Source organism: Canariomyces notabilis (assembly GCF_033297395.1).
Source record: "Canariomyces notabilis strain CBS 508.74 unplaced genomic scaffold N656scaffold_5, whole genome shotgun sequence".
In the NCBI taxonomy this organism is placed as follows: domain Eukaryota; kingdom Fungi; phylum Ascomycota; class Sordariomycetes; order Sordariales; family Chaetomiaceae; genus Canariomyces; species Canariomyces notabilis.
The window spans coordinates 41,648-68,579 of NW_027041827.1; the positions used below are offsets into that span (position 1 = coordinate 41,648).

The window sequence follows — 26,932 nt, forward strand, 5'->3', positions numbered from 1 at the left end:
GGTATGTAACATCAGTGTAATAAAATAGGTACCTTCGCTTCCTGAACACTTCCATCCAGTGCTAGGTGGGTCTTCTTGTCTCCCTCGCAAACACTCTCCGTTCTTGGAGAGCGGGTTAAGAACGATCCACTGCTAGGTAGTGTCCCATCTGCCACGTGTGGACCTTTGTCTTTTTATGCCACTGGATGCCCGGAATGGCCGCATGCCACTTGGGCATTGGCCGAGTAGAATGCTACTGCAAGACATCTTGGGGCACAGAGGCAATTGTGTGCTCGACTTTGTCCGTTAGGTAATTATTGTACCGTACACACATACCGTTGATACATATGTACTGAAATTTACGAAGTACTGCCTGAGGTGTGTATGTAATTACCTACCTATCTAAGGTTAGCTGAGCGACACACCTTCCTGTCCAATGTCAACGGTGCCCAGGCCCCGAACCAGACACACCCGAGGCCGGCAGTCAGGTTCCAATACCATGGGCGGCTGCTGCACCGTGGCGGCACTAGCACAGGTAGCCTCAAGATGGTTTTTCATCCGCCAGGTCTTCTCAACCAAGGCCTCATCCGCTTTCCAGCTCATTCAATGCCGTCGCTGCAGAGTTGCCAACTTTTAGGAATGAATGATAGTTACACTACTCAGGTACGCAGTTCGATCGCAGGCGCCTCAAAATGCAAGATGCCAGTAGCCTAAGAGCTCCCCAGACGCCAAAGAGCCAAACGGCAGATCCCCTCCTGCGCTGCCTGCAACCGCACCCCCTGTAACTTACCAAAGCAGCTCAGCGCCACGTTGCCCATTTCTCAAGCAAGCAGCCAAATCGGAACACCGCATTGAGGCTACTCTGTCACAGCCACTAACTATCCTCTAGTCAAAGATCCGCTTACCATTCCCAGACTACTCTGAAAGGAAACCAGATTTTCACCTTGATGGGCGGACGAGTTGTGGTGCACAGCATGGATCTGACCTTCATCAGCGTGCAATAGGTCGGGATTCAGAGCCTCCATCCTTGACAGTTCGGGAGAGTGGCGTCGTGGCTGGATCCTCGTGTCCACCGTGTATCATACCCTGCTGCTTGGTAGTGCACACACACTTATACCGTACGAAGTACGAAGTACGGAGAGCATCACTGCATTTGGGGTGACAGGTAACATTATGTACTGACAGTACAACTGTAATATAGTTACACCGCTAACCACTTCTGCTTGGCAGGATCATACCAATGCTGTATGCGGCGAGTCGGAGACCGTCCATTGCAATCTCTACGTGTAATTACTCCGTCCACGCAAGTCGACCCGGGTGCCGGGGATTTGTTTATCACCACGGGCCTTGATACGGCCCCATGGTTACCAGCGAGCCAGCACAATTCCAGCTTGTTGTCTCGAGGCTTTATCATGCCGGGGTCCGTCCGTACGCCGGGTTGAGGAGGCACGGGCATTGAAGACGCTAACAACTCAAGTCCTCTTATCACTTTGCCGCCTCCCATAAGACCCTCTCCATCTATCTTCCGCTGAAGGTGTTTGCAGGATTCACCCCCGCGGCTGAAGCTTTCTTGGATGAGGAAACCAACCAGAGACAGGATGTCCCCAATCCGGGGATGCTAGATCGTCCGGAAGTCAGACCCGTGTCCGCTCTCATCTTGGCCATGTGAGCGGTCACTTTTCCCTGCCCCCTCCGCGCGACCTTGCCTCCAGCGATATGGGCAGAATATCGCCTACGTATGTATGTAATTATGTACATACATACACACGTCGAGACGTCCCATCACTCTGGAGCTAGTCACCGAGAAAACTGGCGAGACTGGGTCATCAGTCCCGATGTTACCCCGCGAAAAGGCCGTTTCAGCCAGTGACCCGTTGTTGTGGTTCACGTGCCGTTGCCAGGATCACGGTAACCCCTACGTTTTCCGCGGGTGGCCCAGCAATGGCCAAGAGGGACGGCGTGAAATCAGTCGGACAATTGATCTCCCTCGCTGCACCAATCAATTCGTGAAGCTGGGATTCTTTTCTGATTGATGACCCCAGGTGCGCCGAGAGCAATACTACCACAGTCACTATTCTTGCAGTCCAAAGAGGAGTCGTGATTCGTGTCCTCGGGGTGTCTTGCCGTCAAAAAGGGGGTTTGACAAACAGGAAGCTGTTCAAGACGGTCCACTCTGAAAATGTACTGGAAGCACAGGAAGGTACCTAGGTTATATTAGGTGCAGACCTTGGACATCCGCTGCTGCAAGGTAGGTAGGTAGCGACAGGCATCATCGAAGTGCAAGCGCAGGTGAGAACCTTGTGCTGCAGTGTTTGTGCTGCTGTCCAATACATACGTACTGTACACTGTGCTTGGCCGTGCGGTTCAAGTTGTTGTTGCCTCCGTTCTGGGAATAGCGCGGCGCACCGTCCACCTTGCTTGTTTGCGGTTCCAGCATTCTGGTTGCGGGAGATCCCCGGACTAGACCCTGGGCCGGACCAGGATCGGTGTCCCACAACGCAGCTGCCCCTTCGACAACAATTGGTTACTGCGCAAAAATTACCTTTGGGTTTTGTTAGGTTGCCCTTTCCATCACCGATTTTTCCCAGACGTTCAACGACACGTGCCCACGGCAGTCGCGGGCAGTGGCATGACGGATTAATAGTATGTCAGCCGCTCTTTCGCGCGAAGTGGTGATCGTTGTGATCTATACACCTTTGGGCCTCACGAGCGCAAGACAGCCGTCACTGGAGCAGGAAAGGCGGAAGGTCGAATATCTTGCTCGTCACCCCATCCCGCGCCTGACTGCTCCAAGCGGCACGACAGCGTGGGGGTTGCAACGGGGCGGTGTACTGTACAGTACTGTACCTAGTGCACTGCCTGCAGCGGAATAATGCTGTGCTGTGCTATGCATGCGCATATATACGCTAAGTTGCACTACCAAAGATTCTGCTACGGCTTGATCCCCTAACAATAACGTTACCGTACATTTTATATTCGCTATGGACCTGAATGGCCCACAACACCCTGGAGAGCTCCGCTGGTCCAATGCCACACCTAGAACCTGACTTTCAACTGCGTTTCTCCTTTGATGGTTCATTTCCCCTCTTTCTCGAAGTACTGGATCTTGGGCCTCGCTAATTCCACGATAGTCTGTCTGCTATCTCGAACCTAACTCGGGCGGCCTGCGACACCAGCAATGCAAAGATCCGCAACATTTGCCTCCCTCTCTCTCCCAGCACCGGGACCAGGACTCCGGGAAACGGACCCTGTGTTTAGCGTCCGCTAGCGTACCCAACTGAACCTTTAAGCTTGCCACCGGGCCGTCCCCAGCCGCTAGTTATTGGCGAAGCCCGTCCCTGCACCTGGTCGTCACATCCTCGTCACCTCCAGGCATTTAGCCGTCTGCCCTGGCTTCCCAACTCAATGGGACCGGACGGCCAGATTCTTTCACCGCTGCCAAGCTTCGGGATGGAGTCGGTCAAAAAGCTGTCAAAAGATGCGAGATGATGGGGGGTTGACGTCTTGAAACTGCAGCCCCTAGGCATTCCATTGGCCCCGGGCCCTCAATCGGCTACAGCCGCTGATGAAGAGACCCGCTAATGTCACATCGCTCTCCTTTTCCAACCCTCCCCTCTCGTCTGGCGGGCGAGTGCGACATTGGGCCTCAAGATGCGGCATAGAGACCACGACACCCCCGTCCCCCGTTCCGTATCGACGGAATCGTGATGGGTACGCCACCAGCTGCACGCTTTCCTTTTACCCCTCGATCAAAAGCTGGCATCGCTGCTGCTGGAACCTGGCAAGGCACATAACCAGGCTCGGCACGACATCTCAGATCTCACTTCCAGCCCCCTCCCTGGCATACACTACTGTAGTGTAGTGTACATACAGACACTACACTATATTGTACGATGTACGTATGCCTCGAATGCTGGGTCCAGCAGACCTCGCTTACTGGTAGTAACGAGTCCCAGACCGCCCCTGGACCCGCACTATACCATTTCCCCTCGTCGACGCTGCTTCTCCTTGCCACAACTAGCGGAGACCGACTCCCCGGTCGTCCAAGGCAACAATTGCCATCAACGTCCCAGACCGCTTTTCTACACTAGTGTAGACGTGGTTTGGTGCCAGGTAAGCAGTTACAGTACACTCGAGGCCGGCATGTAATGTAGGTCTCTCTTGCTCTCTTTGTTATGGGATTGTGCCACGACAATCCAACCCCCAAATTCACACCTTACAGGACTGGGCGGCCACCAGTTGGGCAACAGTCACGAGAGCAGAGTATACATAGAATACCACGTCCCACAACAGATCTCCTCCGCAATCTGCATGGCTGATTCGGTTTCATAGTCGAGCCCGTGGCAGAGGATTGGCCCGTCCGGTAGTCACAATCAACTTGTCGATGCTTTCCCCTCTCCCCCAACCCGTCGGTGGGGGCGGGGTTGAGGCCAGACATGGGGAATCCGCAAGGTGGGAGAGAGGGCTTCCTGCCTCGGCCGCGCTTCAAGAGGGTCCAGAGCGCTTAGCGCGGATTGCGTCTTTGGTACCTCCAAAGAAATCCACTGGCTCTCGGTTGGCCAACCAGCCGTCTGCCTGCATATCGTCACCGCCAGGAACAGGGCCTCCTATCACAGGTCGACAACATCTGCAAGATGAGATCTCGGCGCCGATAGCCATACGGGTTTCGGAGGGTCCTTTGCTACGGCACCGGTCTGGTACCGGGAGAGTGTGGAGATGCGGACTCGTTTGGAAAGAACGGGCCCGGGCCGCCAACGAACCCGAAACCACAAGCTTTCTCTCCTTGGCTTGGCTTCGGCAGCATGGGTTTTCCGTGTAACGTTAACCAGATGCTGTCAGCCTGTCAACAATCCTACACTTAGCACCGGGCCGGCTAGCTGAGCCCGAAGGATAGAGTATGTACACTACACGACGCCGCCCTGACGAGAATCTTGGGCTCCTTTGAAAGAGCCCTGTTTAACACATCTGGGGCGCCAAAAACAATTCCCACTGACAGTGATGATGCAGAATTTGAGCCTGCAGATTCCCTAGGGCCCTACGCGGGGGAGGATGCCGGTTGGTATTCGTATGCACGATACGATTATCCTGGATGAGCGTCCCTGAATGCCGTGTCTGTCGGAATCTGGTAGTTTTCGTGGTGGCAAGAGCGCCGCCGATCCCGGTCCTGTGTCTACATGCAGGCCAGCGCCCAGCGGGCTGTTGTGCTGCGTGCCATGGCAACAGAGCCTCGTTGGTCAAGGCCTCCGTGGATTGGGCGCTGAATATCCCCGAGCGGCGAGGATCATCATAGGAAGAGGCTCGCGAATGGTTGGGCAATACATGGTCGTATCTTGCACAGGCTACGCTGCGACCCCTCGACTTCGATTCCGCATCGAAATTTTACCGAGAGCCGCATCCAATCGCCCATTCCGTGGGCTCTGCCGGGACCTTCCGTGTCAGCGGCCCAGACCTTGCCCCCCCATGGCATGCTCCCCGGATTGGTCGACCATCTATCGATTATACTTCGTACTCAACGGTTCATCTGGGAAAGAGATCGCCAACTCGATGTTCCCGTCCGTCCTGCACCACAAGGGTGCTCACAGACAGTGGATATTGCCGGGTAAGTGGGGGGAAGGGAGAGTTGTTCAGGTCGCCATCAGCAACCTTGAAGATTGGGAATAGCGGCAGTCTAGAATCTGCAGCAGAAAGGGAGGCGAGAAGAAACCTACTTGACCATCTCAGCTGCGCTGGAGCGAGCAAATGACTAGCACACGACGCCGCGTCGTCATCCTTGCTTGCGGGTTTTCATCCAAGACGACACCATCGAGGGCTTGTCTTAGTGTTTGCCCGGAACCCCGGCCCTGGTTCATTGAGGTTTGATAGGCGTTCAAGGGGTGGGGACATAACCAGCGTACATACACGTACAGGATGGATGGCGACCTCGTTGCTGGGACCAGATTGCCAGTGGCTACGCTACCCTAGTGTAGCCAGATGGCGCAATCTACTCGGGGCGAAGAGATAAGAAAGACAGATCTCCTTCCAGGGTCCAGTGTCTTGGGGTTTTGTTCTTTGCTTCCCCTGGCCAGTTTTCCAGGGCTTGCCTCTGTGCCGTCCCGTCCAGGCTACAGTAGTTATTTGGAGCATCGCCGCAGAGCTGATACTCATCTATGTAGTGTACCCAATTACTTACACGTACTACATCGACGCTTAGGTACTGTATGTACAGTAGACTTATATAGTTGTGTGTACAGTACAGTACTTCGTACATACAGTACTGTATAGTACACTATACAGTAACTTACACGACACTACAGTTAGCACGTGTGGAGCTTTGGAAGATCTCCCGAGTGATCGACGGTGGGCCAGCGGGCGGGAAGGGCATTTTTACGGGAATCCCCCCTCGAGAGATAGCTCTGCCACCTCCACACGGGTCAGAGTGGGAGATTTGATGAAGCTCGGCCTCAATTCTCGCGGAGAATTCCAGATGCAGATATCCTCAGGATTTGGAATACTTGGTACAAAACATACAGATGCTGCTATCTGTTTCAATCCTCGGCAAAAATGGGCGTTCTCGGAAGGTTGCATACAGACATATGCATGAAGCCAAGATCCAACGTCTGTGCCCCTTTCCAGATTTGTGTTGTGAAATTATTTGGCTTTCTCCTCGGGATATTTTCAGCGCGATAACCCTTGGCCTAGCCAATAACCAAGCACCTGTAACTGATTACCGTTTACTAGTGGGCGCCTAACGTCAAGTTAGATGCAATCGTCGTCAGCTTTGGCTACTAGGCTCTCTAGGCAAGGCTGACACAAGGGAGCCACTTGTTATGTAAGATACAGTTGACTGTGTGCTTTCCAATACTGTACTGAACAGAAATAACCAACTTAGATATAGTACTCTGAACGGTTAGAGTAGAAGTAAGACGTTTGAAGAGAATATAGACTATAACATAATATATAATGTACTATAGGAACTGCTGCAATTTCAACCCTCTTTTTTTACTCTGTGACGTTATGCTTCTCTGTGCTGTGCCTCTTGGGAACCCCCGCGCTTCCCAGATTTCCGTCTAGTTCTGTGGTCCTGCGTTATGTGCATCATGGTGCATGCGTTCCTACCACAGTAATCTTCAGCTTGCGTCTGTGGGCAACGAAACGAACCTGGGAAATCTCGGGGCTTGGGGTTCGCTGATCTCGCTTATCTGGAACCCTCATCTCGGGCTTGGATGATGAGCCTATGCACACCACAACATATCTAGGTAAAGTTAGGGGGCATGGTACATACAGCAGGTCCTGGTCTGGATGGAACTTACTTGCATACACGAGTTGCATTGGAAATGTATGCAACCTTTGTGTATTCAGGGGGGCGCGGAAGTCCTCAGTTGTTTCGGGACCCAGGTCGATGACCTCTACGGATACTCTACGAAAGGTAATCGATCTGTGTACTGTAAGTAGTTCTCTCGCCGTCTCTTCTTTTTTTCTTTTTCGCAGGCAATCTTGGGTTTTAGGTGGGGGTTGAGGCTGAAGCCTCGGCATGGGGGAGCTGGCTGGCTGGGAGACGACTCCGCAATTATCCGTAGACTAACGTTACATGGGGGAGCGAGGTCTTCCACTTGGCAAGCCCATGGAGTTGCTATTTTATGCTTGGCCGTAATCGGACTGTTTTCCATCCACCCATCCGTCCCATGTGTGTGGGTTTGGACACTGCTTGTTTCTTTCTTCTGCTGCTGCCGCTCCAACTTTTCTTGGGTCTTGCGAGCCTTTCTTTTCCTGGGATGGATGGATGTACATATATTGCCTATATGTAATGTACTGTACACTATTGTACTTCTGCAGGCACGCTTTGAACGGCATGCTTAGTTGGGCCTCCCGGTTTGAGACTCGCTGATTGAGATTGAGCTATTGGCTGTTGATCTCAATCATGACGCGATGGCTAGTGACAGTTCGTCGCATGCACTGTAACCGTTCGCAAGCTTGGTTCGGAAGGGGCGTAATGAGAGTTTCATAGTTTTGAAGGCGTGGCGATTCTCTTCTCGAGGGTGATGAGAGGGGGATGAGAGGGGGATGAGAGGGGGATGAGGGAACGTGCCCCTTTCCTTGGTCTTGTCCTTGGGTCGTGTTGCTCATGTAGATCCTGCCAGGTGTTCTTCCACGCTACCTTGAGGACCTAGGGCTCCAGATATACAGGCCGTCAGGCCAAGAACGTGGGAGAGGGAAGAGTCGATCGTGCCCCCTGGAATCTACCAGTCTCTGGTGCTGTTTCCCATGTCTCGTCATCTTAGTCTGAACCACGCCGGGTGTGGCTGCTGCCTCTGGTCTACTATCTTGCTGTGGAGGTGCTCTTGAGGCTGGAGAAGCATTGACCAATATGACCCTCGGTTCCGATGTATGTACATACATTGTCGAAAGCCGGCAACTTGGATGGCGAACGTAGATGTTAACCAAGGGAAAGACGGCTTCTAGAAGCATATATGTTTCCCAGATTATTTAGAGTGCCATTTATGTACTGTACACCTATATACTTTGATGTAAGGCACAGAATTAAGCCTTTCCCGAGGAGGCACCAAGCCCGGGTGCAACGGCCGAGCGCACACGGCCCGAGACAGGCACACATACACGGCCCGAGCAGTACCCGGGGCTGCCACACTGGCACACATCGTACGATAACTCCAGCCAACCCGTCTATGTCTATGCAACCACACGATTGTGTCCCCCGGCTCGGTGTGCCAATCGTGGCATATAGTACTTTACGTTCTCGTAAACCAAAAACGTCACCCATGTTGCGGGCAGCACCCGCACCACGCCCGGCATGACCCCTCTATAAAAACCCCTCACTCCCTCCTCCCTCCATAGCTTCCTGACTACCCCGGTTACGCCCTTACCGAACTGCTCCTCGGCGTCATAATGCTGCAGCCGGCTCCTCAGCACCTGGAGCGGATAGGTCGCCGCGCCAGCGACTAGCTTGGAGACGGTCGACAACACCAAGGTCGCCTCGTTCGACACCTGGTCCGCTTCGTCCACCCCGCCACCGCCGCCATCCCGCTTCTTCCCCTCCGAGCCGGAATCATCACGACGATCAGGTTGCTGAGGATGCGCCTCATCCCACCGCCGCCGCCTTCTCGCGAGGTACATCCGCCTGGCCGGGTCGTAGACGGCAAACTGCACGGCACCGTGGCTGACGGCCAGCATGCCGACACCAAGCCCGCGATAGAAACCCCGGATCCCTTCCTCGCGGAGCAGGCGGGCGGCGCCAACCCACATGCTTGGGTAGGCGCCGGCGGCGGAGCGGTCCGACGACAGCATGCGCGTCTTGAGCACCCAGATGGGGTTGGTAATGACCTGGGTGAGCGCGCCCGCGGCGAGCGAGGCGACGAAGAAGTCGGCGGGCGAGAGGCGGCGCTGCGGGCCGGATAGGGACTGCAGCGTGCTGGCGCCGTTCTCCTCCTCTCGAGATCCTCGGAGCTGGGCTATCCCGCGCTCAAGGCGGGATTTGAAGAAGAAGAAGGAGGCCCAGCTCGTCGCGTTGCCCAGCAGGTTGGGCGTCAGGCCGCGGTAGAGGGCGGCGAGCGGGCGCTCGGTTGCCACTAGCGAGCGGATCAGGGAGACGGTGGTCAGGGTCGATGTCGGAGCCAAGGAGCTACGGTGGACTGTTGTAGGGGAATTGGATTAGTAAGGTGTTTATCAGCCATAGTTCTTGAGAGGAGCCACTCGTACTTTGCATGCGCGTCTTGACAATGTCGAGCGGGTGCACGATCAGGGTGGCCATAGACCCTGCCGAGAGACCGGCGACCGTCTCGACCAAGGCGCGGGAGAGGCCCGCATCTTTGATTTCCGTCATAAGAGACGCTCGGTTATGGTCGCTACATGGGCACGTCAGGGGGTGGTGTTGACAGCTTCGAATAGTTGCGCATATCTGGGGAGAGTGGTGTCGGTTGGGAGAAAATGAAGAAAAGGGCGAAAAGGGTACGGGTAACAACGGTAGGTTTTAGAGGTGGGATGACGCAAGGAATTGGGCCCTCGGCTTGTCCCACCCGGCAGTAAAAATTTCCGGGGCTCTATCGGCCGAATTGTAATGGAGACTCTGTATGGACCGAACTCGGGTATCCGTAACGACCTCGGAACCCGAGCAGAGAGAAGTACAGAGACCGATTTGCCTATGCAAGAACTTCATTCACTGGAGCTGTTTTATTCGTTATTACATTGTACAATTGTGGTGATGGCGTCCAGTGCCTCATTTCCCTTATCCCTAATGCCCTTGACACGCCCTAGCCCATATCCCACGTGCAATGCCACGCCGTCTTCCCACGGTCGGCTTCCATGCCTGCCGTCATATTCGTACAATGGTAGAAATTCGAAATTTATCGTCGTGTGTCGTTCAGGAGAGTGGGGAGAGGAGGCTGTGGCACATGTCAGAACAATCTGCAGCTGCGCGCTGTTGTCTCGGTATGCATACCGGATGATGGATGGCCGAGGCTCGCTCCGAGTGTAGCCTTGGGAGAGTTAGCACAGCTCTCTCGCGCTCATGGGACGGCAATCGCCTACCAAGATAGAGAATCAGAGGCAGATAGCCACTGCTGCGGTCAATACACGTCGCGCCCGAATGCATGGGGCGCATCTGCACATACTAATGGATCGCTACCCGGGAGATCTCAATGATCTTGCCGATGCGCTCCTAGTTTGGATCGTCAGCGTCGATATCGCGGGCCAAGAGACTGGGGAGCGACTGACTTTGGACTCTTCTGAAAGGGCGAACATGTTGATCCGTAGCGTCCGAATTTTCTGTTGGTCTGTTAGAATCATTCTAGACACGCTCGAGTATAAGGGTGCGCACCTGCTACTTGCGCGATTTGTTGATGATGGACAACGAAGTTGCGATGGCGGATGTCTGTGTTCTGACCTCGTCGATAATGATTGCAGCAGAATCGTGTTTTTGGACCGCCGCCTGCAAAGCCTTAAGAAACAGTTTTGGCGCGGCTGAACAGTGCACAACCCCTGCTGACAATCCCTGTCAGAGCCACTGCACAGAGCCCACCAATAACTGAGCCAGCCTTGTTCCGCCTTACAAAGTGCCGTCCTCTCAGAGCCTGGGCTTCAACGTCACAGCTCAAGTGCGCCTTCTCTCTTGGCTTGAACCGCCCAGCTATTGCCGCTGCCTTCAATAACCAGCGCAGTAGAGCAATCAGGATCAATAGTGGCCCGGAATGTCAAAGCATTGGTAAGTCATCGCACCCTGAACAATACCAATACCGATGAGAAAAGAGTCCATCTCTAATCAAGAAAATTCCAGGGAGCAAAATAAAGATGCCACGGTCTACGTCGGCAACATCGACGAGCGCTTCACGCAGGAGCTGCTCTCCGAGTTGATGACGCAGGTTGGCCCGGTGCGTCAGGTGCACATGCCGCAGGACCGCGTGTCGCAGACGCACCAGGGCTACGGCTTCGTCGAGTTCGACACGCCCGCCTCGGCCGAGTACGCCGCCAAGGTGCTCAACGGGATCCGCGTCTGGGGCAAGCCCATTCGCGTCAACAAGGCGAGCGCCGACAAGCAAAAGACGGTCGACATCGGCGCCGAGCTCTTCATCAACAACCTCGACCCCCAGGTCGACGAGAAGATCCTCTACGACACCTTCAGCCAGTTCGGCGGCATCCTGCGCCAGCCAAACATTGTCCGCGACGACAACAACATCTCCAAGGGCTACGGCTTTGTCAGCTTCGACTCGTTCGAGGCCAGCGACGCCGCCCGCGCCACCATGAACGGCCAGTACCTGCTCAGCAAGGCCATCACGGTCGAGTACGCCTACAAGAAGGACGGCAAGGGCGAGCGCCACGGCGACGAGGCCGAGCGCAAACTCGCCGCCGAGGGCAAGAAGCACAACATCGTCCCCGAACACCAACCCCTGCCGCCCGCCTTCCACATGACTGCTCCCGTAGCGGGCGCCCCTACCGCCCCGGCCGCCGCCACCGCCGCGGTCCCCGCGATCCCACCCGCCATCGACCCCTCCGCGGCCGTAGTCCCGCCTGTTAGTGTATCCCCAGTAGCCCCAGTTGCTGCCGCGGGGGCAGGATATCCCGGCGTGGTACCTCCCGTTGCTGTTCCCGGGAGCATGGGCCGTGGCCACGGGCCGCCTCCTGTCCCCCCATCTTTGGGCGGCATGCCGCCAGCCGTGGGCGTCCCCGGCCGTATGGGTGGTGGCCCCCCCGTTGGTGGTGTTCTTCCTCCCGCGCCCTCGGGACTTCCCGCGCGGCCTCCTCCCAGCCATGCGGGCTTTGGCGGCCCCGTCGGCGGCTTCCACCACCCGCCGCCCGGATTCCCGGCCCCCGGTGGCCCAGCCGCCCTGGTGCCCCCCCAGCCGCCCATGTACCCAGGCATGCCGGTGGTGCCGCCGCCGGGGGGCTTCGCTGGTGCTCCTCCGCCCTCCGGCGCACCGCTACCTCCCCCTGGATTCATTCCGCCCCCTGGCGGGATTGCTCCGCCGGGATTTGGCGCGCCGCCACCTCCGCCTAATGGGTTCGTCCGGCGTTAGGAACGCTGGTAATTCAGAGGGAACAACAACATGCTCCGCGCGAGCGACGATAGCCACGGCCTGCCCAATCAAGGTGCACCAGGGAGAGATCTCAAACGAGTCAGAATTGTAGCACCACTAGTCCCGCGGAGCAAGCATCGAACTATGGCGATGCCAAAACTACTATCTTCAGTCCGGAGCCGATATACCCGGCACGTCACTCCGGCGGGCATCCCATGCCGAAGATGTTCGCCAGGTATCAGACAGGAGCGATTCTAGGCCGCCCCTACCGACGGCGCCAGAAAAGCCGAGCAAAGGGATTTCGTGGACTTTCGATTGCTTCAACTACTGTGTATGTTGACCGTCTTGTCGCTCTTCAGTAGACTCAGCGGCCATCTAGAGTCTTCCCTTGGACGTTCAAACGAGGGCTAACATACCGCCACAGCCATGACACGATACACTGGTCTTGAACTCCAGGAACTCTGTGGGGTTACAGCATCAGGGTGTGGGACAGCTAGGAGTGCCTCAATGTACGATAGTTAGGAAGAAGAATCAAAAACAGCAAACAAGAAATACCCTGAAGTATTTGAGACGCTTGACTTCTTTTTGCTGCGATGGGAGCTACCTGCGACATCTCCCCCGGCCCCTCATCTGAGAATCCCCCTTCGTGATCATTCCATAACCTTTGGAAATCCTGCCTTCCAATCCGATCCGGGGTACTTTCCTCGCCGATCGATTTACTAACAGGCTAGCTTTTGCATAGCTGTAGCGCCGTGATAATCTTACATCGTACAAGTGGGGGTAGAAAAAAAGACCTAAAATCCCTACCCGGGAAAACTGCTGCTGATATGAACCCCCTGAAAAGAACCCACCTTTGGAGATAAATCACTCATGCCTATGCATGCGCCATAGCCGCATCCTCTCCGTTGGCATTCTCGTTCGCCTTACCGTCGGCCTCCGCGGCCCTCCTTGCCCGTTCCTTCGCCGCATCAACGAGGAACGCCTCCTCGATGGCCGCCCGCCTCCTAAAGACGCGCAGCCACCGTTCTGCCCAACGGCGGACAAGCTTGTCGGTCTCGCCGTCGCCGTTCGACTCAATCATCTCGTCCTTGGTGCCCGTCGCCCACGACACCAGCGCGTCCTCGATGGCGGCAAAGAGTGAGCGCATCGCTTTGACCTCGAGCTCGCGCGTTTCGCCGGCGTTCTCATCCGGCATGGCGTGGTCCGGCTGCTGCTGCTGGGGGTGGTCGGCCTTGGGCGCGACCTGCCGCACGCGGCCTGTCACCTTCATGACCGTGTTGAAGACCATCTCGTACATGTACGAGTGCGCGAGCGCTTCGCCACGGGTAGAGCCCGCGCGGCCGAGAAGAACCCAGTTGATGACGGTTGCCGGGGTCAGAATGCTGTAGTTGAGGAGCTTCTCGATAATGCAGATTGCGACGCCGGGGTGCGCGGACCAGTAGGCCATGACAGCCGAGACGATTTGCGTCCGGGCCGCGTCCGAGGCGGCACCGGCGTCGGCGAGACGGTCCTTGGTGCGCTCGATGGCGGCAAGGACATGGGACAGCGACTTGCTCCCCACATGCAAAACACAGGTGACGAAGACGTCTGTGCTGGCTACCAGGGCGTCAATCTCACGGTCTATGGCCTGGGACTGGATGCGCTGGATGACGGCCTCAATTTCCTCATCGGGGGCTTTGCGCTTGAGAAGGCCAGCAATCTCGCGGCCCTCTGCGGCGAATGGGGTGTCTAAAACTCGTTGTTAGCATCCGGGGCTGTACACTATCATAAGCATAGCAACCTACCATCGCTGGCAAACTTGAAGTCAGGCGTCTCCTTCTCCTTCTCTGGTGTGATGAGCTCCTTGTATGGTTCAGGCAGAGTATTCTTGATGCGCTGAGCAAAGCTGAGCCTGATCTCCTTATCGAGTGCCCCCAAGATAAACGCCTTGCGCGGGTGCTGGTCTGGCAGATACACGTCGTCCACCCACTCTGTCCACTTCCACGTGAAGCCAAAGTTGCTGAGATGATGCGAAAACCAATCCAGAAAGCGGTTGGCCAGTTCCAGGTCCAGACGAGGAGAGTTCCTGTAAAGATAACGAATGGCACGGCCCAAGCTGGGAGCGATCGCTGCTGGCGCCAGTTTGCATGCCTCGGTCAGAACGGAGTGGTAATATACGAGCTTGTGCTCTGGGGTGGGCAGCTGGAAGAGCTGAGAGAAGACGGCATCGACCGCAACGTCTTCGGGCTTCCACGTCGACTTGGGAGGCTCAATGTCGCGCAACTTGTCGAATGGTGTGGCTCTCGCCGCAAATGTCCGTGGAGCAAAGTAGCAGTCCAGATCAATCAAATTGCGGGCAGTCACATTGCGGTTGTAGTCCAGGATATTGATTGTATCCACCAGGACATCCCGAATCAAGGACGCAGCAGCGTTCGTGACGGGAGGCACCGACTCGACATCCTGGTTGGCGTAGACCGAAAAGTGGACTTCCGGAAACAACGGCCGCGGCCCAGCAACGACCGTCTGAGGGATAGTGATTGGAGGAAGGGCATGCTTGGGCGCCGCATCAAGCTTTGACTGCTGCTCGACATCTCCCAGGGGAAACTCCCACGGTCTCGGTAGGCAGGGCAGCGCCCACCCATTGTTTGCCTCGGTCTGCAGCTGGCTTTGCAGCAACCCTATCAGGCTCTGGGACGGCGTCTGATTTTCCTCGCTGCTCTCCTCGTGATAGGGCTCGATCATGGCCTGTAGGGTGTGCGGCTCGGAGGCGATGATCTCCGTCTTCTCCATCAGATCCGCCGCCTTCTGATGCCACTGACCCGGCGCAGCGACCATGACATACGGAAGGGTAAGGAGAATAATCTTGACGATCTCCGTCCCAATTGTCTGCGATCAAGAAACGAATGTCAGTCGGAACGAAACTCACATAGTGTCCCTCCCCCCCAATGCCGGGAACCCAGATTGACTTACATCCTCCGAGCTAGCCGTCTGCAAATCCACCGCCCTAGCAAAGAGCTCTTCCAACACGGGGAAGACACCCTCCCCTTCGAGACACCCTTGCAGACAAGCCAGCAGCTTCAGGTAAAGCTTTACGTCCCTCCACTCCCCGGCCTCAATCTTGGCCTCGATCCCCTTGACCAGCTTGCTCAGTAGCATGTCGACCACCTCGGGCCGGGTCGCGTTGGCGAGCAGCACGACGGCCGCCGTGAAGGGCGTCTTGAGCGGTTGTTCGACCGCCAGCTGCAGCACCAGGTCGACAAAGTTACTTCGCAGCAGCTCGTCGTCCCAGTTGTCGGTGAAGAGCGTCGCAATCGACTGCACCTCATCGTGCCACGGCCTCATGGGGTTGTCGGCGATGGCGATGAGAGCCTTGCGCACCCGCACGTGGGGGGGCGCGTCGTAACGCCTGCGAGGGCCGCGACGGTCGTAGTCGTCATCCTCTTTCGGGTGTTTGTCATGTCAGCTTTTCTCTACTTGCAAGTTTTTCCACCAGATGTTTGTCCTTCTGTTCGAGCACATCTGATAAAACCTCGGGTAGCTGAACAGGACAGAGTGACGGATAGTTGGATAAAACAAATGTGTTGGTAACGTATTTGTGAAGCAACAAGCGATTTCGAGGAGAAAGCTCTACCGCCGATGCGTGAATCGAGCCAGACCGCGAAGCTTGGATCTGAAAGTCATAAAACTCACCTCGATAGCGACGCTTTTTAGAGTTGTAACTGCCCCCGGCACCCTGTCTCCGGTCGTAGTCGGCCATTGCGATTGAACTCTAGGCCCCGAGGCCTTCGCGATGCGGTTGTAGGCTGCCAACGAGAAATATTGACGGACAAATGCCGTTTGAGAGCTGGCCGCTGATCGGGACTCGGTTGGCGACAAGAAGTGTGGTGTGGTTCGTTAAATGTTCAATGAAATCGCAGGTCCCAGGAAGGCTCCAAGCAACCGCCAAACGCGAACTGAAAGTGGGTCAGTGATGCTGACGAAGTGCAACGCTGCCTGCGTATTTAGGCATTCTTGCAGCTTAAACTACTAGGTACATTGTATCACTGTTACCCTGAGACCTCAATGAACATCTTGGAGAGCATCAAAGTTTCCATGATTAAAGTGTCTGTATTACCCCTCAAGCTGTCCCGTTGACAAATAATGGCAGCACCGTCTCTTGTTCTTGACCATGCGAGAAAACCAAGGTACCTAGAGACACATAGGTATTATACCTCTGTAGTATGTTGTGTTCTCAGTCTCGACGGGCTTTTGCTAGCCTGCATGTCTCTACACCTCTCTGCTGTTGGGGATTCGCTGTAAACTAGCCACTCGTTCGACTTGGCAATGGGAGTCTAGAATTCCACAAGTGAAGAAAGGTGAAAGCGGAAAGTAAACAAGGAGTCTTTTTTCGATCATGCTATGGATACCGAACCGCAGGGTAGGCAACAGGCTGCCGTTTTTCCACCAACCTCATCATCAATACCTGCCGCCAATAAACAGAACGCAAAAAACTCCCTCCAGGGTTTCGCTTCTTCCAGAAGTCACCGTCATCTACCAGCAACCGTCCAGCTATCCCATCCATTCCGTTCGCCGTCCTCTTGCTTCAGGCAAGCATTCCAGAGATGAGATGACGCAGACCAAACCAACTCGAGTCCTCGCTCTAGACCAGACCACAACAACATAGTCAAATATTGCCATCTCATCAATCATTGCCGCCTGACAAGACAGCCAAACCGATGCCGGCGCCCGAGCGAGGAGCAAAGTCCGAAGGCCGCACTCGACCAAAAAAATAGGAGGGAGGCCCAGCCACCGTTGCGCGTTGCGAGCATCCACCACAGGACCGAAGCCTCTGCCCCTGCGGATGGGGAAGGGGGCATGGTACTAAGCAAAAGCCATCTCGGTCATGCAGAAAAGAAAATTCTCTAAATGAAGAAGAAAACAGTCAAGCGACACTGTTCCCCTCGAAACGGCCAACCTTGACTCGACTAGTTGCGTCATTGTCCCATAAATCTCGTGGGCATGCCTGCACCGCCCCCAACTCTTTGCAATCCATCCACATCTCCGCAACGGCTTCGCGACACTGTTTGCTAGGACAGGCGGGGTCTGGGGGTTCCATTCTCCTCGTCTCGTGGTTTCATTGCCACCTTCGTTCCTGCGGGTATCTCGACGGCATTTCCTTTTGTCATGTATCATGAGCGGTCTGAGAGACCCAAGAGTCGCGCCTCCCTGCTGAAGTTCGGCTGATATTTTGCAACCCAAGAACAGTGTGAACTGTCCGGGATAACCGACACGTAACCAGGAATCCAAACAAGACAATTCTTCAAGGAGGCTCCCTCAGACGTCAATCTAATTTCGCCATCATCTCCTGCTTGCTCATCGGTGTGAAGTTGTCAATGTCGAGCCCACGTGATGCCAGCACCGGGATCATGTGGGGCGGCACCAATTGATGGTTCAGGTGTGGGGCAATGGATAGCTCTGTCAGGAGACAGCTGTCAGCATACGACCGAGCAGTAAACGGCGAGACCATAATCCTTACCGTGACGAGAGAAGTCAAACAGCGGGGGCAAATCCCTGATCTGGCCCGACTGATGCCTCGAGTCTGGGAGCTTCGTGTTGGGGTCCCGGAGCTCGTCGAAGAATGGATGGACCATTGCATCAATAGCAGCCAACCGCTCCGTAGGAGTGTATTCAAGCAGCCGAGCGATCAGATCGATCGCATTCGCATCCGCCTTACGGAAGACCTTGTTGAAGGGATGAGGCTTGATTTGCGGGAACTTGTGCTCCATGTAGTTCGGATTCATGGTTCGAATTTGCTCTCGGGTCGGCGTGCCGAGGACTTTGATGATCTCGACCAGCTGGTCTATGCCAGACTCTCCAGGGAAAAGCGGCTGCCCGAGCATAAGCTCTGCCATGACGCACCCAGTAGACCATACGTCTGCCAACCTCGTTAGTGGTCGTTACGCCAAAAGTGGACCTGTCTAGTGCTGTTTGCTCACCAATCTTGGTTGTGTAGTTTGTTGCGCCGAAGATCAATTCGGGCGCCCGGTAGTATCGCGAGCAGATGTACGACACATTCGGTTCGTTCTCCACAAGGATCTTGGCACTTCCAAAGTCGCATAGCTTTAAGACGCCAGTGCTCGGGTCGAGAAGGAGGTTCTGCGGCTTGATGTCACGATGGCAAATGCCTTGTGAGTGGATGTACGCCAGCGCCCTAAAAAGCTGGTAGATGTAGAGCTTGACCTCTAGGATGGGCATGGTGGTCTTCATCTTGTTGAAAAACCTCGACGCCCTGTAGACGGTCTCGGGCACGAACTCTTGCACAAGGTTGAGGTAGACCTCGTCCTTCTGTCGCAAATATCAGCACGACCTTACTTGACTGTGCATCGACGTGAGACTTACGCGCTCGCCGTTCGAGTAGTAGAAAGCCTTGAGCTGTACAATGTTTGGGTGTCGCACAATGCGCATGATTTGTAGTTCCCGGTTCTCGTAGCCCGTTAGCCCCGATAGATACGGCCCCGAGACATTCTAAACTCGATGGGCGCACTTACCTTGAACCTTTTATCCTGAAGAACCCGCTTGATGGCTGCATCTTCGTTTGAAGGCGACAGCTTGGTCTGGAAGACGACGCCAAAGGATCCGTTGCCGACAATCTTACACTGAGTATACTGGATCTCGCGTGTCTCACCCGTCACGCCATCTTGAACCTTTTCGCGGATCACCTCTATGAGTTTCGTCAGCATCGCACCCACCAATCTGCTAGAGTCTGGGCAACGCTCACCCCCCATCCGCAGGGTATTGAACGCTGCTGGGCGATTCGACGTCATGCTCGAGGTTTGCGTGCCACGGTTGTGCTACCGCGGGGGACAATCAAAAACTACTGTAGGTGGACGAGAAGGAGGGCAAATGGCGAGAAAGTCGGTGCCGGCCGTGTTGGGCAACGGGAATGCTGGCGGCTAGGGATTGCGAGTGCTACTGGGCTCAACGTCAGGCTTGGACTCGATGGCCGTCTTCAAATGCCAGCTTCGCAGGCGATGGATACGCTCTTTTCAGTCGAATTGACTTTTCGTTGACGATCCCTAGTCTTGTTTGTGTGCTGGCGCTTTCGTCGCCCGATGCCGGTGGTGTCGCTTGCACGAGGATGGTAGGGTTTCGGGCGGGAAGGGTGCAACTTGGCGGCGCAAAGGGAAATGGGCGGGGCGGTAGATGCAGCTGAGGTGTGCGACAGGCGTGGATTGGCTATTGGACGACTGGTATGGGTTCTGCGGTTAGAGGTGACGTCCCTTAGGTTCCGTAGGCCAGGCAATGGCTCGGCGATGAACTGCGGGAGGAAAGTTCAATGTGGTCGCGATAAAGAGTTGAGGACCATGAAGATGTTTCCAAGAGGGGATGTGGGCTTCAGCGAAAGAGCTCGCTTGAATTTCAGAGGTCACTTGAGGTGTCGAAGGTTTTGGAGGGGCGGCGCGCTAGCTCAAGTGTAATGATGGCGGGGAACAGCAGGGTACTGTGGTGGCGACCGCACACAAGGGCAGCCTGGTGTGTGCAGCAGCTCGGCGCTCCCAGGCCAAGGTCAAGTGGCTCCAAGAGGTCCAGTTGCGAGGACGCATGGACTCGAAGCACTTATTGATCCGATGATGGAAGCCCGAGAAGCGCTGTAATCAAAGGGCCACTGGGCCCCGCGAACAACAAACTCGCAAAAAAAGTCGTCCACTCTAGGTCTCAAAATGGAGACGAAACACACACACACTCAGATGGCGAGAGCGAGGGAAAATAGGGCGATATCAGGGGAACCGGGAGACGGATCGACGGGCGCATCAGTCTCTTTTGCTGGTGCAAATTTCCTGCCATTTGCATGCTGCTGCAGCTCGCATCTGGTGAGGTCAGATGGCCAGGGACTTGGCGCTCTGTACGATCGATGCAGCCAACCAGAGCAGGTCGAATGAGGGGTTGGGACAGGGGAGGGGCAAGGGTTACAGAGGCAGGTGAGCCTTTTTGGAGAGCTGGGACGTCGATGGTGGACAGGACAGAAGAAGGCCAGAAATGAAACAAAAAGACATTGGGAATCTGGGACACTTACGCGCGCTTGTTTCTAGCCTTGGTATCCGGCGAGGGCAGATACCACAGTAGTCTTGGTGAGAGGCTCGCGCCGGGCCGTCGTCACTTGGGGAGTTTCTTGGGTCTAGTTAACACAAGGCCGGCAACGGTGGCTTCAGGTTGTGGTGGAATGGGAAACGGTCCCCTGGTCCGTTCACCAGCAACCTGGAAGTCTTGGTCTCTGGAAGGGCGGTGCAAGCCGCAAACCGCCGGCCTGGCTCACGATCTAAAAACAGACTAGAGCACCACCGAGACAGAGGATACCAGTCGATATGTTCTGAAGATCGCGTACTGCAGTTGAGACAGCCTGAAGCACGGAAATAGCCGACTGCAATAACGGGACGCCACTAACGTTGACATATAAGTCGGCAGCACGCAAGGGAGGCTGGGGTAATGGCACTGTTGGGTCGCTCTGAAAAGCGCAACTCTTCGAGGGTAAAGCAAGAAAGAAAAGAGGAAGTAAACTATAGTCGATGCATCAATGCAGGACCTGCAGCCTGATGAAGAGATGCCGTGACGTGACGCTCACTGACGACAAAAGAGAGACAGGTATTGTGCTCGTACAGTACGTAACTTACATGCGGTCCCAAAAGTACGATACGTAATCAACTCCGAAACTTACCAAACACCCAACGACGGTAATATTTACCCCAATACCTAGCCGTCAGCCAGGCGCTCGTTGCTTGGCTGCCGTGATTCGAGAGGATCTTAAGTATGCGAGTCGAGACGACTATTCGAGCTCTTTTAACCATATTACATTACCTCTGCAATACTGTATATACCAGTGTACCTTGAGAATAGTTAACGTTTGTGTATTATAGTGTCGTATGCCTCTGGTGACGGCTGTTTCGAACAAGCCTGCGTCCTTACTGTCTTTGTCACCCTTGTCAGAAGCCCGATTGTGGAGCACCGAATGTTGTTGGTCACCTGCTCATTGCTTCCCGACTACGAAGTACATGCACTAGACATAACAGCGCCTCGGGCCTAGCAGTCTGATAATCGCCGTCGCATTTCAGCTTCAAAAAGTAGGTCAAGTACTTATATCAAGACTCATTTGCCCAAAGTGAATAACCTGGAAGAACCGTTGGAGATATTCATAGTCGACAATTTTCAGCAAGGTATGTACATACTTCATGACTCTGCGGATACCTCCCAGGCTTAGTTTAGCGGCTCTGTGTTACCGGTAGGGGTCAATTACACTACGGAAGGCACAGTGCAATGGGTGGACCCACTGTATTTTAGCATCACAGAGTGCAAGAGGCTCTTATCAACCTGCCGTCCTAGCTCGGAACAAAACAGTACCCAGGCCCCCTGCCCAAGATTTAACTGGCACCGCAAAAACAGAACAGCACCACATTTAACATCAAGGCTACACTTAAAGAGTTGTAAAATAAGATAGAATTAACTGCTTTAGATAGCTATCCAACTGCTAGTAATTCCTCTGTCTAATTCCGAGCATTCATTGAAGATTTGGGGGATTGAATTTTATACATTTGCTGATGCTTCCCTTGCTTAAAGAGGCTAAATCTTTTTTTGCGGTGCCAATTAAATCTTGGGCAGGGGGCCAGGGACGACACCGCCTATGATCGGGCAGAGACATAATCACTGTCGCACACCCGATCGAAATGGGAAAGAGAACCATCAATGGCCTGCGAAATCAGGAGTAATCAACGCAATGGGCGCTTCAAAAGTTCTGGCTGTCCCCTGGAACCGCTAGTACGGGTCATGTGCCCTCTTAGGTTGCGAAGTGGATCCGACCGGATGGTCAAACAACAGGCGCTCCACATGCTCGACCAGTTGTCATCGCTGCAAAGCCGCTCACGTATGTACATAGTGTACGGAGGTTGGGGCTAAAAGTTATCATCATTCTCTGTTTACAGCCAAGCCTATCAACGTGCGAGGAACTGAGAGAAACATGCTTACACTGTATTTCATTTGGGCATAGCGGTTTCTCTCCATCTTCGCTGATTGGGCACCGCCCATAAAGCCCCAAGCGCAGGGAGACTCGCACTATGCCTACAGTGGTTAGGGGCCAGTGGCTGACATGGGCTGTGCGAGCCTTACTGTTTTGGAGGTCTTGGCAGGGTTGGCTAACATGGAGTGATGATGACTTTTCGCCCCAACCTCCGTACATACATACTGTAATTATATGTACGAACTCTGCCGCTCGTGTACGTGATGTAAGTGAAACCCTGGAGACCATCATACAACACTTTTCGCTAACTAACAAGGAGTCAGTGATAAAACTTGTCTTGGTCACCGCTCCAAAGAGCTCGCAGTCCAACTCCATACCTGCAACACATCCTTTGCTATTGCCGATTCTCCATTCCACTAAGAATCTTTTTTTCGCTCCAATAACTGGACCCCCTCGGTTCACCTGAACATCCAGCGGCGAGGAAAAGCCGTGGACTTAAGCTAAAGAGTGCCTCGTGCGCCTCGAGTTTGCCATCATCCTTGCCACGGCTGCCTGGCCGAGAGAAAATGGGACAATGTGTCAATGCAAACGGAATCAACGCCGCGGGGCTCATACGGTGAGCTCTCGACATTGGTTGACGCGAGCCAAAAGCGAAATCAGAAGCGAGACGTTGCCCATCGGCATCCAAGTCATACCGCAAGCTAGTAGGGTGTGCGGATGAACTCAGGGGACCGAGTGACAACGCTTAGAACTGGAGGTCAGGCACGCCCGAACGACAGGAGATGTCAAACATCCCCGAGATATATGACACTGCAGTCAAGGCCAAAGAGCCACTCGGACGACATGCACAGAAAAGTCAGAAGCTCTTGTACGAAATTGGGACCCTGAAGCTCGACCTCTCTGCCGGTATATCGAGGGGACATGACAGCCAGATCCCACCACCATACAGTTGTCCCTCTACACGACGTCTCAAGCATAAGCTTGAAGACAGCAGCACGGCTGCGGAAGCCTTCCGGACCGATGAGCAAAAGTCGAGCTGGAGATGCGATTCCCCGGGCTGGAGAACCTGCATTGTAGCCCACGACCTGTGAAGTATTGGTTTTGAGTCACTCTCTTCGCCGCCTATTAGGCCAGCACTCTAGCAGAACGATACCGAATTTGACTGGGCAAACTGGTGACCGGCTTTCCCCCGATGGGACAAGAGAACGAATGCCCTTTTCTCAATGCTTCTTCCGCCGTCATATGGCCCAAATCATACGGCATTTCGGAATTCGGGAGGAGTCTACGGAGAATCAACATCGGACCGGACTCGACAGGTATCCGGTCCGCTCCAGTCATTGACTACCGACCTGCCACGGCTGCATCTCCCAGGCACACCCTCATCTTACAATATCTGAGGCAAATCCAATGAGTTTACTTTCATGTCAACGCCGATGACCGGATTCAGGGTTATAGGCGAAGGAAAGTGACGCTGAGAGTCATGAGAGTTGATGGGAGTTGGGGTTGTCAATCACATGCACAACGGCGGCTACGTCTTGAAAGGGGGACTACCGGTATAGCAGGTTTCGGCATCTGTTCGAAGCCAAAGAAACGCTTCCATGGCCCATCAACGTTACCTAGAGCAAGAGCCAAGCAGAGCCCTGCGTCGGATCGGCCGGGCCAGGAGTCCTTCACTATTTGACCTGCAGCAGCAGGTTGTTGATTTGATTGGCCTGTCCCTGGCGCTTCTGCTTCTGCTTACCTGTCACGGTGCGCCTACCCCTCCCACATAGAAATGGCTGCCGAGTTCCATCTGCAAAGGACGGCAACCCACTCAGGAGAGCTCCATTGGGATTTATCCCGCTAAAACACTGCAGTGCCTCTACACCGGTCTTCGGCACCCCCCCCAAGCTCACTATGTGTGAAGATAGATGTATTCATCATCAAGAGATGCCGGACCCCTGTCGCCCACGCATGTTGGCGGCAGGGGCAGCTCTAGGCCTGCTCTGTTGCTTAGGTTCTCACGCAGGAAATATTTGAAACAGAACTGCTGGATTGGGTTGTGTGGGTTGCAGCTGTCACGCTCCTCGAGTGCGTCGTAGTTTACACAGTATGTGCGAGAGCATGCAATTACTAGCCCAACATCTCTCACAATTGGTTCTCGCCCACCGGAGCCAAGAGAGCCGATGGATTGAAGGAATCCATGGATTAGGGGCAGTGCGGGGCATGGCAGATCTCAGCATGCGAATCTGACGGAGGGGGCCAAAGAGCATCTCGGAGGAAGCATTGTGTGGTGCGACTCGACTGACGACATCCATCTCAAAGGGGAGACCAGCAGAAAGCATCAGGAAAGCGGGCCCTCCGGCCTTGTGACCAACCGAGATTTTCGGATTCCATCATCGCCGCCATGCAGGCAAAACAAAACGGAGCAAGCTAAAAAGTTTACAACGGACGATGTCGCCGACAACGAGCTTGTCCTCTCTGTCCTGAGCCGCCCCCACCTTCCGCGGCGGCTCCTTTTTCTGTGCCGAAACACCTCCGGCTTTCAGATGCCTGATGCTGAGGGCCATAGATCCGTCACTGCTCTGCGTGTTTTTGTGTATTCTCTCCGATGCGAGCTGCAACCAAGGTGGACCTTTGGGCAGTTCTTTTTGGATAAAAAGAGGTCCCATGACCTCCCTTTGACCCCGCTATCCCGCTGCGCTTGACCGGGTAATCGTGGCGACGCCGATCCGCTGGCAAAGTAGCGCCGGGCTCACGGTCATTCAGAATGCAGAAAAAAACAAAGAAAAAGGGGGAGGAGAGAATTATGTCGTCAGCCATTGGCAATTCGCCAGAGGCACTTGGCGAATAATATCATAGATGCACCTTCGGCTCGTAGCCGAAGATTCCTTGAGCATTGGGGCACTTCGAGCCGCCGTGTTGAGCCTTGTCTCGAGCCTGGCTTCTGGTGCAAGCATCCCCTAAAATCTTGTCCCTTTCGCGATGTTGACGTTTCCGACCTTACATACGTCGAGATCAAATACATAAATCCTCGCTGTTTATTGCAATAATGTGAGGAGGCGATAAGAGTCAGGCACGCCAGTACAAATATGCGAGGATAGTGGAGAGAAAAGGTATTTACCTAATATCTCCCACCGACTGCTGAACTCGTAGGCGTAGCCCCTGAAACGCCAAAGTGAGGTGGAACTGAACCCGAGACTTTGGCTCGGGATGCGCGCCGCGACCCGAGGGCATTCCCGCGGGACGAAACCGGGGATCTCTTCATCTCCAATCACCGGCAGTAGAATGGGCAGAATGCCCTCGTTCCTGTTCCCTTTTCCCTTTCCCTTGATATCGGAAATCTCCGAGACAGCAATAGGTCCCGAACCAACGGTTGGTGAGGAAGGGTTCTGAGCCAGAGCGAGACACGCCTAGGAGTATACATAGCAAGTGTGTTGAGTTGGGGCAATACATAACGTACCTCCCGGCAGTTATAAGCGTATGATTACCTGCCGAGATAGCCTAGTTGCCGCTACGGTCCGTCTACCGAGCATTGGGTCGGTTGGCGAGAGGGCTCCGGTGTTGATGTCTGTTCGCAGGGATGCAGTTGCAGCTTGTTGAACACGGCTTGCGTGTATCCGTATTGTATGTATGTATGTACTGTACAGTACACTAGGCAGTATCGTACGTGTATTGTATTTTACAGCAACGCGCCGAGCGTCAACGGAGTGGAGCAGTGAGCTTGCTGGCAACGGCTAACCGCATTAAGTTAGTAACTGGTCAACCTGCAGGTTGAATATGGTCCGTGCGGGAAGCTATGTGTTCAAGAACCACCGAAGGAAAGATCCACATTCTCCCGCTGCATGCTAGAAGGCGTAGTGTGTATTTAGTGCATTGAGATATTGGTCCGCCTGCAAAGGAGTTGAGGGAAATAAACCAGCCGGCATTGCATCACTCCCGGAGTTTCAAGAGCAAGTGATAAATCACTGATATAGGTAATCAAGGGAGGTAGCGTTTTGAGAACGCAACCTCGTGTCCTCGGTCCTGACTACAGAATACATACCTATATGCAACAAGCTGCTGCATTTGAGCTTCCTCCATTTGCTGGTTTCTCTCCTCCCGCATTCAACCGGCTACCCAACTTTGCAGTTCATGCCTTTCACATCATTCGGTCTCGTGGTCCCAGATCAACCGTTGTTTCTTATCGACCGGTTACACCAAGACATCCCACAAGGTTCAGCTGGCAATCGCCGCTCACACACCAGCTTCGAGACCCGTCGAAGCTTGGGGCATATCAGTTTCATACCAGTTTGCCGGCCCTTTTCTTCCAGGAGTCGTAGCCGAGTTGGACAGGGAGAAAACAACCCTGAAGATACGAATCGATAATGTTCCCGCGCTGTCGTGTGCGAAACCCCCAAAGCAATACATCGGCGCATCGTCGTTGCTACCTACAGTTGGATGTTCCCGTGGCCACGGCAATACACAATACATTGGAGCCCAAGAGCATTGTGCTAGGGTCGAGTTGGCT

The 26,932-nt window shown here is 54.5% G+C and overlaps 6 protein-coding genes across 6 annotated transcripts; 2 read left to right on the forward strand and 4 right to left on the reverse strand.

Moving 5' to 3' along the window:
* Positions 1-4,977: 4,977 nt before the first annotated feature.
* Positions 4,978-5,795, forward strand: N656DRAFT_527126 (uncharacterized protein). Its single transcript, XM_064809965.1, has one exon. The coding sequence runs from the start codon at positions 5,083-5,085 to the stop codon at positions 5,638-5,640; it is 558 nt and encodes a 185-aa protein (XP_064672018.1). The 5' UTR covers positions 4,978-5,082; the 3' UTR covers positions 5,641-5,795.
* Positions 5,796-8,643: 2,848 nt separating this feature from the next.
* N656DRAFT_705075 (mitochondrial carrier) lies at positions 8,644-10,710 on the reverse strand (the record flags this gene model as incomplete). Its single annotated transcript, XM_064811233.1, has 7 exons — positions 8,644-8,966; positions 9,027-9,602; positions 9,670-9,815; positions 10,409-10,445; positions 10,498-10,529; positions 10,581-10,627; positions 10,684-10,710. 7 exons carry the CDS (start codon positions 10,708-10,710, stop codon positions 8,644-8,646), a joined length of 1,188 nt encoding a protein of 395 aa, XP_064672019.1.
* Positions 10,711-11,156: 446 nt separating this feature from the next.
* Positions 11,157-12,479, forward strand: N656DRAFT_766658 (RNA-binding domain-containing protein; the record flags this gene model as incomplete). Its single annotated transcript, XM_064813495.1, has 2 exons — positions 11,157-11,170; positions 11,243-12,479. 2 exons carry the CDS (start codon positions 11,157-11,159, stop codon positions 12,477-12,479), a joined length of 1,251 nt encoding a protein of 416 aa, XP_064672020.1.
* Positions 12,480-13,032: 553 nt separating this feature from the next.
* N656DRAFT_776579 (uncharacterized protein) lies at positions 13,033-16,356 on the reverse strand. Its single transcript, XM_064814663.1, has 4 exons — positions 16,149-16,356; positions 15,429-15,898; positions 14,264-15,344; positions 13,033-14,207 (listed from the first exon to the last, which is right to left on the reverse strand). Exons 1-4 carry the CDS (start codon positions 16,213-16,215, stop codon positions 13,354-13,356), a joined length of 2,472 nt encoding a protein of 823 aa, XP_064672021.1. The 5' UTR covers positions 16,216-16,356; the 3' UTR covers positions 13,033-13,353.
* A 1,422-nt stretch (positions 16,357-17,778) lies between these two features.
* N656DRAFT_704662 (Pkinase-domain-containing protein) lies at positions 17,779-19,261 on the reverse strand (the record flags this gene model as incomplete). The annotated part of the gene is made up of 6 exons (XM_064811197.1): positions 17,779-17,912; positions 17,974-18,372; positions 18,434-18,782; positions 18,837-18,920; positions 18,986-19,158; positions 19,216-19,261. 6 exons carry the CDS (start codon positions 19,259-19,261, stop codon positions 17,779-17,781), a joined length of 1,185 nt encoding a protein of 394 aa, XP_064672022.1.
* A 92-nt stretch (positions 19,262-19,353) lies between these two features.
* Positions 19,354-20,447, reverse strand: N656DRAFT_527414 (uncharacterized protein). The gene is made up of 2 exons (XM_064809966.1): positions 20,176-20,447; positions 19,354-19,684 (listed from the first exon to the last, which is right to left on the reverse strand). The coding sequence occupies exons 1-2, from the start codon at positions 20,286-20,288 to the stop codon at positions 19,447-19,449; spliced, it is 351 nt and encodes a 116-aa protein (XP_064672023.1). The 5' UTR covers positions 20,289-20,447; the 3' UTR covers positions 19,354-19,446.
* Positions 20,448-26,932: the final 6,485 nt, after the last annotated feature.

Bases quoted from the DNA above. Each gene is read 5' to 3' on its own strand.
- N656DRAFT_527126 (XM_064809965.1), top strand. From the start codon at position 5,083: ATGCCGTGTCTGTCGGAATCTGGTAGTTTTCGTGGTGGCAAGAGCGCC.
- N656DRAFT_527414 (XM_064809966.1), bottom strand. From the start codon at position 20,288: ATGCAAATGGCAGGAAATTTGCACCAGCAAAAGAGACTGATGCGCCCG. The intron at 19,685-20,175 runs GTGTGTTTCGTC...AACCCATACCAG, and splicing joins CTCTCGCCATCTGAGTGTGT to TCGTCCAATAGCCAATCCAC.
- N656DRAFT_776579 (XM_064814663.1), bottom strand. From the start codon at position 16,215: ATGGCCGACTACGACCGGAGACAGGGTGCCGGGGGCAGTTACAACTCT. The intron at 15,899-16,148 runs GTGAGTTTTATG...AACACCCGAAAG, and splicing joins TAAAAAGCGTCGCTATCGAG to AGGATGACGACTACGACCGT. The intron at 14,208-14,263 runs GTAGGTTGCTAT...AACGAGTTTTAG, and splicing joins CTTCAAGTTTGCCAGCGATG to ACACCCCATTCGCCGCAGAG.